Source organism: Erpetoichthys calabaricus, chromosome 1 (assembly GCF_900747795.2).
Source record: "Erpetoichthys calabaricus chromosome 1, fErpCal1.3, whole genome shotgun sequence".
In the NCBI taxonomy this organism is placed as follows: Eukaryota; Metazoa; Chordata; class Cladistia; order Polypteriformes; family Polypteridae; genus Erpetoichthys; species Erpetoichthys calabaricus.
This window is the reverse complement of record NC_041394.2, coordinates 86,291,144-86,305,030: the sequence shown is the minus strand read 5'-3', so window position 1 is coordinate 86,305,030 and position 13,887 is coordinate 86,291,144. Positions and strand designations below refer to the sequence as shown.

The 13,887-nt window shown below is 37.5% G+C and overlaps 1 protein-coding gene across 1 annotated transcript in view; it reads left to right on the top strand.

Moving 5' to 3' along the window:
- Window positions 1-13,197, top strand: part of LOC114645980 (neurexin-2-like) — a 224,959-nt gene extending 211,762 nt beyond the window's left edge. The window contains exon 2 of the mRNA XM_051922533.1: window positions 11,772-13,197. Coding sequence (XP_051778493.1) covers window positions 12,454-13,197 — 744 coding nt within the window. The 5' untranslated portion in view covers window positions 11,772-12,453. The remainder of the gene's footprint in view (window positions 1-11,771) is intronic.
- Window positions 13,198-13,887: the final 690 nt, after the last annotated feature.

The window sequence follows — 13,887 nt, the reverse complement described above, 5'->3', positions numbered from 1 at the left end:
AGAATCGCCACCTCACTGCTGTAACATATGTTCATATTTGAGCTTATTCACTCTCAATGTGGGGTTTGCACATTTGCATGTCTGCTTGGGTTTTTTTCTGGTACTTCTTCTTCAATATCCCAAAGGTGTTAGGTTAAATGACGATACTAAATAATAAGAGAGGCTGTGTGGGGATGGGTGGGAGTTTGGCATGTGATGAACTGACACTCTTTTTGCAGTGATGATTTTCGTAATTACATCGAATGGTGCTAGAATTAGTGGGCCTGGATGTTGGCAAATGCACGGATTATGGCTAAATATTGTCATTGAAATCGTGCACTTTTAAACTTCCAGATGCATGGTGGACCTACAGCATGAGGAAAACAGCCAATTGACAAAAAGAGTGACTTTTTTTTTTTTGGACATTAAAAATGAGTGCAAAACACAATGAAAAATCAACAAGTAATGCAGATTCAATCAATGCAGTGAATGTCTTTATAAATAATAAAGTGTCATAAGCCCAGTGATTCTAGATGTATTTACTTGAAATTGTAGCCAAAAAACTTGAAAAATACATTACTGCAATATTAAATGGGAATCACAAAACCATAATAAACAAATAGATATCAACTTTTTCTGACCTTTGTAAAAGTTCTTCAAAATGTAATTTTTCAAATAGTCAACACATACAATGCCTCAAATCAGTAACTAGAGAAAACCCGTATGCAGTATTTAAATTGAAAGCATAAACTCAGGCCTCTTTTTTATGTTTATGAAACATTTATATAGCCTAAGATTTTTTTTCGTTTACTTCAGTTAAGTAAATCTCTTTTTTGTGTAGCATAATGCTACAGTAAAACAAATAGCTATAAAGCAATAGATTCAAGTTATTTTAACTAACACGTTCCAAATGTAAGATGGGTGTGTTGTTATGTATTGAAATTTGAAGTAATTGAAGAATCATCTTTGTCAGTCAGCAAAGACCAACATTAGAGTTATGTCTGTGAAAATCTATTTTTACAACAATAAAAAGATAAATGATTTTTTTTCTAAAAGTGCTCAATCTGACACAATAATATGAATGAAAGAGAATTTTAATAACAAGTAATAAGAGGAAGGAAAATGGGGCTGAGTTAGCAAAAGCAGTTTGCGGTTCTTGTTCTGTGATGCAGGGAGTAAAATCATCTCTAAAAGAAAGGTTACTGTGATATTTATATATCCATATAAATTATTTTTCTGTCCTTATATCATAAAAAGCACTGCTAAACTGTGCTTTTGTCAGTTATATTGCATGTAAATTAACCAGATTCTGTAGCATTCTGTATTGATACTGTACTATAAAGCTGTCATTACTGACCATCATCAACTCATAGTGACAAAGAGATGACCCTCTCACTTAGAAGAGAGTGAAAGTGAATTTTGTATAGATATATTTACATTGCTTACTTCATATTTAATGAGAGAAGGTGAATTTGTTAGTGCAGTATATTTCTGGAATATGATATATAACCATATATTTAGTGTTGACTGGGTAAACACCAGAAGAACATAGTCACCAGGATAGCAATACCTATGCACAATAAAAGGCAAATTTGTAATTTTCATCACAAAGGAAAACCTTTAAAAGGGAGATTGCCTACCTTAATGGGGCATTTAAAATAAACACAGATGCTGGAAAAATTACATTCGGCAGGATGCCCATACTGAGCAGCACCTAAGGTCAGTACTTAACCATAGTACTTTGATGCTGTATATCAGAGATGGTAAAAAGATAAGCCTGAAAAAAGTCAGATAATTTCCCCTTAAAAAAACAAACTTCAATCTAAAGGTAATGGCTTACCACGTTATCTCTTTAAAACCTCTACTGAAGTGCACATTTCATAATCTCTGGGAGCAATTCTGATGTAATAGTATTGAAACACATTTTGTTCTGGGCTATTTTCAAAAATCACTTGAGTGTTGATCATCGTGCAGTTCACAAGTGGCATGTTGATCCCTTCAAACATCTTAAGCTTCCTCCTCCTCGTTTTTGTTACTTGTGTTGATAGTTTTTAAATGTGTAGATCCCATCTAAGATGTCAGCAGGTGATCAATATTGCTACTCTTCTAGTAAACTGTTAAGCCTCTACTTTATATTTACTACATATTCTCTACAGTTAAAAATAATTTTGGTTTTGAATTTGCAGCAGTGTACTCTTTTCGCAGCAATCAACAAAGCTACGTATCTTGCTAAATGACATATAAGTAATTCAGTCCAGCTTATGTAAACCATATTAACACGTGAGTCCAAGACCACACTTCAACACAGGACTAGTCTACATATTGTATTCATGACATATGACCTGTACATGCTTCTTACTCAGTATATGCAAGCAGTTAAGGCATAGGCCTTCATATAACATTCACATCTTTGCCAGCCTCTCATCTATTCTTACTTAAATTGCTTTTGATTAAACCATAAAAATAAAATATATGCAAACAACGTCTCTATAGCTTTTCACTATAAAATGTGTTACATCAAAAAAAAGGTTTTGTTTGTTGTTGAAAAATAATAAATCCAATCAACTTGAACACCAAAATTCTGATAGCAGGACATCTGCTGCAGCAAAAAAGACAATTCCTTTTTTTCTATCATTTTCAAATTGGTTAGTATATAAGCTGCAAAGGTATTCGTGCTTTGTGAGGTATTTCTATCTTTAATTTTTAAACAACATTATCATTGCATTAATTGCTTGCTAAAGCTGACTTTTTTAACGTGTTTCTGCTTGAGTTAATGAGGAGCCTGCAAAAAAAATCACCTTTGATCTCTGAGGTGAGTTTCTATTGTAAGATCAAGAATTCATGAAGGTTTCGTTGTGGCACTGCACACTCTTTAATCAGAGACACAGCAAGCACAGACATGACAGATGAGCTGGTCTGTAATTTTCTGACCAGATGAGCTATTGCTTTACATATCTAGAATCCTTCAGACCTTAATGCATGGTAAAAATGTGACATTCAGAAGATTACATATTTGCACTTTTCCTGCCACATCTTTGAAATTAATTTTTCTGTCATTTTAGTAGTTATACCACCACCATTCCTGTTTCTTTTATGTAACGAATAAGCTACATATTCTTCATATTTCTCTGATTCTCATTTAGTTTCATGGACATTTATAATCCTGCAATCCCAAATGAACAGAATTGAAAATCATGGGACAGAAATTATGTGTCATACACAATTCCTAACAATATGCAATATAAAAACTACTATTTACAGTATACTGTACATCACAAAACACATATGTGCTATATGGCTAAAATATAATTATAATTTTCTTTTTCCAGTGACCCCACACTAAATGTTTAAAATACTTAACTTGATAGTAAAGAATTTGTATGAAATAAAAGTAAAATGACAAAAAGTTTGCTTAATTGATGATTCCAGAATGGTCCTCTATCAAAAAATATAGTTAAATAGTGAGTCTAAGTTGGCTCCATATCAACAACAACATTTATTTCTGTGCACAGGATGTAGTTTAGAGTGCTTTACAAAATGTCAAAGAATTAAAAGAAAATAAAAACAAAATAGGTAAGAATAATAAATAATAAGTAATAAAAAATAAATCAACACAGGCTTACATAACCATCCATCCATCCATTTTCCAACCCGCTGAATCTGAATACAGGGTCACGGGGGTCTGCTGGAGCCAATCCCAGCCAACACAGGGCACAAGGCAGGAACCAATCCTGGGCAGGGTGCCAACCCACCGCAGGGCTTACATAACCTAGATATATAATTTGTACAAATATAGACTCCCTGTATATAATATTTGTAAGGCCAAAAGACTGCCCAGCCCGCGGTGGGCATTCTACCAGACATAAGTGTTCTTATGTCATTCCTTATTGCTTCCAAGCATTGTCCCATTTAGAATAGGATAATTCTATGCATATACGGTCTATAAGGAGTAGAAGTAAAATGTGGGTACAAAAAGGACAAAAAAAATTATATATATATATATATATATATATATATATATATATATATATATATATATATATATATATATATATATATTATTTTTTTTCTTGTTGGTTAACTATAAGTGTGTGAGAAGATGGATTGACACCATATATAGATTTAATTCCCATCCTGTACCTGATTTTCCTGGGATAGGCTACAGGCCCCGTCTGATCTGATCTGTATTATATGGTCTTGATAATGGACAAAGACAAGAATATCATTTCCCAGACTGCAGATTAGAGTTGAGATTAACACATTTGAATTTTTATCTTTTAATCTAATGAATAATACCAGGATTCACTAGCCTCAGGATAAGCTCAGTGTTGTTTTCCAATAAAATAAATAAACAGATCCATAATTAAGCAAATAAAATATACATACACACACCATACATTTTGTGATCCTGCTTAGGCAATAACAGGCCTGTGGGGAGCTACAGCCTGTCCCAACAGCATCAGTTGCAAGGAAGAAAATGGATACTGAGTGGTATATAAATTTATTCCAGGGAACATTCACATACATGCAATAGCTAATTTTAGAGAATATGCAAACTCCAGATAGGCAGTGACTAAGCACTGCAGCCAATCAGGGCTCCTACAGCTTGATATAGTAGAACTTATGATTACGTCTCACATACACAGATACCTTTGTACATACTGTAAATATACAAATTAATGGGTGAAACTTTAGAGTTATTTAACAATTGTAGTCCTTCTCATTTAACCATGGAATGAATGAGCAGAAGGTACCCCTTCAAAGCCTGTTCTGATTGTTGATCTTCTATAGCACCACTGCTTCTATAGCCATAGTAATGTATTGGTTTCTTTATAACATTTAACAAAATTAATGAAACAGTTGGTACAACATTTTATCATCTTATTCAGTATGCCATCACTTACCTAAATTTGAGTTAAACCTTTAAATGTTATCAACATTTATCTAAGACATTTGTACAGTAGCATTATCAATCCACATTCCATCATAGGGGAGTTTTTCTCATACCGTAAATATTAGTTCATTTCATTTCTCACATTCCTTTGACCATGCCCTTGCTTCACCTGCTTATATCTTTGTAAAGCTATTTTTTGTATGTGACCAACATGACAACCACACATGATATAGAACACTTGCAGAATTTTAAAATACCAAAGACAACCTCTACCTCTAAGCTGTACCTACCTCTAAGAGTCACTTTTTAATAAAGCAATTGCATACATATTTGTCAGTGCTAGAAATATATACTTTTGTTAAACTGCAAGGGTTTTTTTAATGAATTAAGCTTAAATTATTACAAATATTAGAAATGTGGTTTGTTTATACCTGGACAGGTGCTGTTGGATTAGTCTCAATCCTCACTCTCACTAATTGTTTTTTTTTTTTTTTTAATAACTACAAACTATATTAGAATTTTAGATACTATTAAATATTTATTATATTCAGGGATCATTCTGAGCTCAAATAAAGTATTCAAAAGCAATTCCTAGTACTGAATGGCTTTAATTAATGTCATCCTCGGGTAAGAAGACCACTGATTTACAAATGTAGTTCCCTCTTAAATTCATGTTGAAGCATAAGTACATTTACATTGGCTACAACAATGCCCCACAAGTCTTTTTGAAGATACCTGCATGAAAAAAAACATCTTCTTTCTTCTATGACTTAAAGCTTACAGTTTGGATCACAATAAAACTTCCAGAATTTTTACACCAAATGGCTCATTTTTATTTATGCATGCTCTTCACACTTCCATCCATCCATCCATTGTCTCCCGCTTATCCGAGGTCGGGTCGCGGGGGCAGCAGCTTGAGCAGAGATGCCCAGACTTCCCTCTCCCCGGCCACTTCTTCTAGCTCTTCCAGGGAGAATCCCAAGGCGTTCCCAGGCCAGTCGAGAGACATAGTCCCTCCAGCGTGTCCTGGGTCTTCCCCGGGGCCTCCTCCCGGTTGGACGTGCCTGGAACACCTCACCAGGGAGGCGTCCAGGAGGCATCCTGATCAGATGCCCGAGCCACCTCATCTGACTCCTCTCGATGCGGAGGAGCAGCGGCTCTACTCTGAGCCCCTCCCGGATGACTGAGCTTCTCACCCTATCTTTAAGGGAAAGCCCAGACACCCTGCGGAGGAAACTCATTTCAGCCGCTTGTATTCGCGATCTCGTTCTTTCGGTCACTACCCATAGCTCATGACCATAGGTGAGGGTAGGAACATAGATCGACTGGTAAATTGAGAGCTTCGCCTTGCGGCTCAGCTCCTTTTTCACCACGACAGACCGATGCAACGCCCGCATTACTGCGGATGCTGCACCGATCCGCCTGTCGATCTCACGCTCCATTCTTCCCTCACTCGTGAACAAGACCCCGAGATACTTGAACTCCTCCACTTGGGGCAGGATCTCGCTACCAACCCTGAGAGGGCACTCCACCCTTTTCCGGTTGAGGACCATGGTCTCGGATTTGGAGGTGCTGATTCTCATCCCAGCCGCTTCACACTCGGCTGCGAACCGATCCAGAGAGAGCTGAAGATCACGGCCTGATGAAGCAAACAGGACAACATCATCTGCAAAAAGCAGTGACCCAATCCTGAGCCCACCAAACCGGACCCCCTCAACACCCTGGCTGTGCCTAGAAATTCTGTCCATAAAAGTTATGAACAGAATCGGTGACAAAGGGCAGCCCTGGCGGAGTCCAACTCTCACTGGAAACGGGTTCGACTTACTGCCGGCAATGCGGACCAAGCTCTGGCACCGATCGTACAGGGACTGAACAGCCCTTATCAGGGGGGCCGGTACCCCATACTCTCGGAGTACCCCCCACAGGATTCCCTGAGGGACACGGTCGAATGCCTTTTCTAAGTCCACAAAACACATGTAGACTGGTTGGGCAAACTCCCATGCACTCTTCAGGACCCTGCTAAGGGTATAGAGCTGGTCCACTGTTCCACGACCAGGACGAAAACCACACTGTTCCTCCTGAATCCGAGGCTCGACTATCCGACGGACCCTCCTCTCCAGGACCCCTGAATAGACTTTTCCAGGGAGGCTGAGGAGTGTGATCCCTCTGTAGTTGGAACACACCCTCCGATCCCCCTTCTTAAAGAGGGGGACCACCACCCCGGTCTGCCAATCCAGAGGCACTGTCCCTGATGTCCATGCGATGTTGCAGAGGCGTGTCAGCCAAGACAGTCCTACAACATCCAGAGCCTTGAGGAACTCCGGGCGTATCTCATCCACCCCCGGGGCCCTGCCACCAAGGAGTTTTTTGACCACCTCGGTGACCTCAGTCCCAGAGATGGGGGAGCTCACCTCTGAGTCCCCAGGCTCTGCTTCCTCATTGGAAGGCATGTTAATGGGATTGAGGAGGTCTTCAAAGTATTCCCCCCACCGACCCACAACGTCCCGAGTCGAGGTCAGCAGCGCACCATCCCCACCATATACAGTGTTGACACTGCACTGCTTCCCCTTCCTGAGACCCCCAAAATGTCCTTTGTGCCTTGTATTCCCAAAAGATGAAGGTCGTAGATGATTATTTTTTCAATAAGTTGTTTGAAAAAATTATTTCAAAATGGTGACACAATGCTGAGTTCTTGGACCAGACAGACCCAGCCTTGAAAGTCCTTGTTCTGAAGTTACATTGTTTTCAACATGATACAGGTAATTTACCTTAGAGACCTACCGCAGATATTGGTACAGCACAGCAGGAAATCTACACCCTATCCTCTCTGTCAGTACAGATTTGGGGATATAAACCTGACTTTCAGTAGACCAGGGGATGGCAGAGGCCACCTGCACCTAACTTTAGAATGGGCATGACCATTTTTTTTTTCTTAATTTTTTGTCCCAATAAATCCTTTTGCTCAGGAGAACACTTTAAATTTTGATAATGAGGTTTGAAAATTACAGAGACTAAATCTACCAACTCAGAGTCATGATATTAGCCTTGCACAACTATCTGGATTTGGAATCAAATTGAGTTGAATTCCTATGTAATGAATATCTTACCAAGCTGTGAAGAGGTGTGCTAATTTAGCATTTGTCAATTAAAAATTCTTATTCTTAACCATAACCTATCCTGGCAACACTAGGCAAAAAGGTGGGGGCACAAGGGGCACCAGTCCATTTCAGGGCCTATTCACATACACACTTTAGAATAACCAGTTAATGTAATGCAAATATACTGCCAGGTTTTTGGTTGCTGCAGTGTTCACTTGCAGTAATTTTACAGATACCAAAGAGCACATAAAATCCCCCAAAAAAGTACAACATATTTTTTTATACAGCAACTTCTGTTTTTTACTTACAAGTGAAGCAAACTAGTTTTAATAATAATAATAATAATAATAATTCATAACATTTATATAGCGCTTTTCTCAGTACTCAAAGCACTTTTGACACCAATGCCTTCACTAATGCACTAATACTCCAATGTAGTACAGTATACCTGTAATCCATCCATCCATTTTCCAACCTGCTGAATCCGAACACAGGGTCACGGGGGTCTGCTGAAGCCAATCCCAGCCAACACAGGGCACAAGGCAGGAACCAATCATGGGCAGGGTGCCAACCCACCGCAGGACACACACAAACACACCCACACACCAAGCACACACTGGGGCCAATTTAGAATCGCCAATCCACCTAACCTGCATGTCTTTGGACTGTGGGAGGAAACCGGAGCACCCGGAGGAAACCCACGCAGACACGGGGGAGAACATGCAAACTCCACACAGGGAGGACCCGGGAAGCGAACCTGGGTCTCCTAACTGCGAGGCAGCAGTGCTACCACTGCGCCACCGTGCCGCCCTATACCTGCACTTTTATTTTTTTTCTTCTATTCTCACTTGTTATTGAATAGAAACAGTACAGCCATGCAATAAGCTCCCTTACACATAACCAACTCAGTGGGCACCTAGCTGGCTGTTTAGCTGAGTGGTAAAAGCAGTGCTTACAATTCCTAGCATTCTAAGCATGCATCCCAGCCAGGCCATCTCAGGGGGTATAGCTGCCACAAGAGGGTCTGTGCAACTATTCAGCAGAGTGTTTTTGTCCTATCATTATGCCTTTTTCAACTCCATAAGGTTTTGTATTCTTATCAAAAACGGTAGGATATTTAAGCATAGATTCCACATACTGTATATAATCATGGTTCAGTTTAGTTAAAATTGTTTTATATCTTCATGTTTTCTTATTTAAAGTGCAATAATACTGTTTCACTGTCATTTTATTAATAAAAAGTAATAAAGCATTTTTACTGACTTGCCATTAACAGACATTTTTCTGTGCAAGGTCTAACTTTCAAACAAAATGGGCTATGAACATCTGCAAGAATGTAACACAGTTCTAATTATAAAACAGAAGGGAAACGCAGAAAAAAAATTCAAGCAGACAATAGGAAGAACTCCACAGTGACAATGACAGGGTGTGGAATTAATGCCCCGGACACTGAATGCAGCAAAGCCAACATTTATTAACCAATCCAACATTTTGTATGTTCTGTGAGAAAAAATAATTATTGGGGGAAATAATTAAATTAATATACTGTAGGTAAGCCAAACTACATCTCCTTTTAGATGACCCTTTGTTTCACTGTTTTCCCTTCGAAAAAAATACTGGTTTTAGAGTTGTTCCAGTGACTCTTAGATGTTTATTCTTCAAAACATGTTGTATGAACTATAGTATAAAACTTATACCAGATATATGTTTAAATTAAAATACAACCCCAGTTCCAAAAGAGATGTGGTAATGCTAATACTAATAAAATAACAAATGAGTGATATTTAAATTTACTTTGACTAGTATTTAAACAAAAGCAGTATAAAGACAAGGGATTTCATATTTTACCTAATTAATTGCATTGGTTTTTGAAAATATACATTTATTCTGAAATTGATGTCTGCAACATGTTCCAAAAAAGTTTGGACAGGGATAGTTTAAGACTAATACAGTAGTAATGTGACTAATTGAAATAACAAGGTGATGTGGAAGAAGTGGGGTAATTGTTTTATAGGGTATAAGGAGCCACCACAAAAGGCCTAATCCTTTAAAAAACAAGAATTAGTCGAGGCTCACCAATTTGCCAATAGATGTGAAAGTGAATAATTTGATCCTCAAAAAAGTCTACAGTATTTGGGGCATTTCACCCTCAACAGTACTCAATATAATTGACCAGATTCCTTGAATCTATTAAACTCATTGTGTAATGGGAGAGGCTGAAAACCACTTCTGAATGCAAGTGATCTTCAATCCCTCAAAAGTCAATGTCATAAAAGTCATTGAACATCTACAGTGGACATCATGACATTGGCTTGGGAATACTTACATAAACCTTTGTCTGTCAACACCATTTGCTGTTGCGTCCAAAGATGCAAGTTAAGGGTTTTCTATGCAGAGCAGGAACCACACATCAACTTTGTCCAGATATACTGCAAACTTATCTGGGCCCGGCCTCATCTGAGATAGAAAGTAGCACAGTAGAATTGTGCTTTGTAGTTCAGCAACTCAACATTATAAATCACTTTTAAAACAAACAGCCATTGTGTTCTTTGGGCCAAATAGGGAATAGACACTACCCAAGCTGCTATCTTGAGGTGCAAAAAGCCAATTTCTGACATGATATGGGGGTAAATCAGTGCCCATGGCAAGGGTAACTTGGATTCTGTGAGGGCACCATTAATGCTGAAAAATATGTACAGATTTTGGATCAACCTATGCTGCCATCCAGATGCTTTTTTGTTTAAAATTATTCCTACATTTTCTAGAAGAACCACATTCCGCTTGCTATATACGTGCATGGCTGCGTAAGCAGAGAGTACAAGCACTAGATTGGCCTGTCTACAGGCACATTGATTTGCATAGCTAAAGACCTGCATAACCAATGAATGGGTAAAAATTCTGCTTGCTAAACTTATCAAATGTGTGTCTTCTGTGCCCAACTGCTTAACAGATGTTATTAAAGGAAATGGTGATGTTAAACAGTGGTAAACACTTGACTGTCCCAGATTTTTGTAGCGTGTTGCAGTCACCAAATTTGATGAGTGTAAATAAAAAAAAACATTTAAATTCATAAGGTAAAACTTTAAATAATTTGTTGTAGTATGGTATAGTACAGTGGGAGTAGAATGTACAAATAACTTTTTGCTTTATTAGCTTTTCCCATACTGTCTCAGCTTTTTTTTGTAATTGGGATGTATTTTAAGTAACCTTTTGATGTGAATAAATAGTGATTGTGTTTACAGACCATAAAAATATTTGGTGGCAGAGAAAAGTAATCCAATCTTCCTGACCATTATAGTACTATAATGTGACAGTAAACATTTGGACTTCCATGTTTTTGAGGTTTTATTTGTGTTTTTCTTACTCAGTATTTTTAGTGACAGTGAAGAGAGTAGAATTTGTACAGTGTAAAAAAAAAACATATTTTTCTGTTGCAAACTTGACTCCTGAAGAGTAAAGAATATGCATATTAAGAAACCTTTAAACTTTTTTTTGGCACTACAAATTCTTACATCTTGAAAGAAAACATAGAATAGTAAATGTGGATGATTAGGTCAAAACCGTTGTAATCATCTGGATCCAGCATACAGTAACTACATGGTAAAGCTAATTTCGTTTTTGTGCTTGTGTGTGTTTTTCCTTTTTTTGTTATTTAAAATTCATAAAATATTACTGGTATGCAACAGGGTAAATTAATCAATAAATCCCTGGTAACTTGGGTTAAGTCTACCAAGGCAAAGTATATGAAGTACTTTTTGAAATAATTTAAATATTTTTTTCTTTCTTTCTTTCTTTTCTAGAGTGCTTTTGGAGAAAGTTGCAAGCAAAACAACTCCTTCAGCGGATTCGAGGAATTCTTCTTTGGTCATTTATTGATTGAGCACATCTATCAAACAATTTGACTTTATGATCAAAAACTGGTCACAAATTATGCACTGAATCTATGCAAAACAAGATCAAGGAAACATGTATTACATCATGTGGGTAATTTGTGAGTCTCCAGACACAAGATAGCCACATATAAGAATTCCTTTGTGTAAATTATTTTTAGGCTTTTGCTCAAAGGGAGTACAAATTTAATACTTTGAGTCAGCAGTTGTGATCTTTTTTTAATAAAGCAATTTGTTGTGGGTTGAGAAGGAGCACCACCTCCTCCCCCGCCCATTCAGTATTAACCAATGGAGAGGCTATGCAGAGGAAAGAGTTACTTGTAAAGAAAGATCCGCACAGTGATTGATTGTTGGAGAAGCATTCATCTCAGACTTGTCAGACCCATGAAAATTGGACTTAACTTTTTTATTGTAAAAGTAGCTAGAAATAAATCTTCTTCCATGCTGTTAGATTACAGAGAGATAAGATCTGGATTATTTTAAACAGATTATACATCTACTGATTTCCATAAAAGGTGGATTAAACAAGAGCTCATCTTGGATTGTCTTACATTTTTTGGCTACGTAAGAAGAAGAAGAAGAAGAAGGAAATATGGTGAACATTAGAGCTAGTTCTGTATTTTTTTGGGTATTTCTGTTGTCCCTGATTGGAGGAGGGCTGGCTCTTGAATTTGCAGGAGCTCCAGGACAATGGGCTAGATATGCTCGTTGGGAGGCTGGCTCAATGGGAGAACTAAGCTTCAGTCTTAAAACGAACATCAGCAAAGCACTGGTGCTGTACCTAGATGATGGAGGAAATTGTGACTTCCTGGAGCTCCTGATTGTGGGTGGGCGACTGCAGTTGCGTTTTGCAATCTCATGTGCGGAACCAGCCACTGTTCATTTGGATACATTTGTTAGTGATGATCGTTGGCACATGGTACTTCTGACTCGTAACTACAGAGAAACAATGCTGGTGGTTGACAGTGAGGCCAAAGTAGCAGAGGTTAAATCTAAGCGTAGAGATATGTCTGTAGTTAGTGATCTCTTTGTAGGGGGTATCCCTCCTGATGTGAGGCTTTCAGCTCTTACCTCAAGTACTGTCAAGTATGAACCCCCCTTCCGTGGTTTAATTGCCAACCTGAAAGTGGGTGAAACACCTCCTACTCTACTAAGCAGTCAGGGGATTCAGAGTGACTCGGAGTATCTGTGCGCCAAGCAGAACCCATGCATGAATGGAGGACTGTGCTCTGTATTCAACGGCGAAGTTCGGTGTGACTGTACTTTGACCAGATACCATGGGAAGTTCTGCAATGAAGGTAAGGAGACTTTATGGATTATTTGTATATCTTTTTGATGAAATAATATACTTCACAGAGAGAAACGATCATAGTTTGGGTCTTTGAAACATCAATGTAAGACAATGGTAAATTATACAATGTCAAATTTAATAAATTGAGTGCCATTTAAAATAAAGTAGCACAATAATTTGGACTTTCAGTTTTATGTGATTAACAAAATGGTAAACCTTCAAAGTCCACTTCTAAAGCAGAGCACAGAATGGAAATTTGAAAGAAGTTTAACTATTAAATCATTGAGTGTTATATACTGTACTTTGCTCAATATCCAATATCATATACACCAAGTTTTTTGTTTTTTTTAAAGATGAACATAAAGATTAATTATTCATTCTAACTAATCTTTGATAAATATAGTAGAAAACAACTTAGTCATCTTTTTTTTTTATTTATAAATGAAACAGTAAAGGTGCCAAGGTGCAATACTTGTGAGAGGAGGATTTTTTGGTTTAATCATGCATGAAAATATAAGCAGAACAATTAATGTTTAGTTGGTATATATTTCCACCAGGTTTGCAAAAGAGAATGCTAACATTTATCAGTTAAGCTTTTTCCACTGATAAATCCATAAGCTTCTTATGTTTAAAAATGTTTGATGCATCCATGATACTGATTTATGCAAAAATTTAAGAAAAAACAAAATGTGAAGCAGAACATGAAGTAAACATATTATGTTATTTTATATCCAG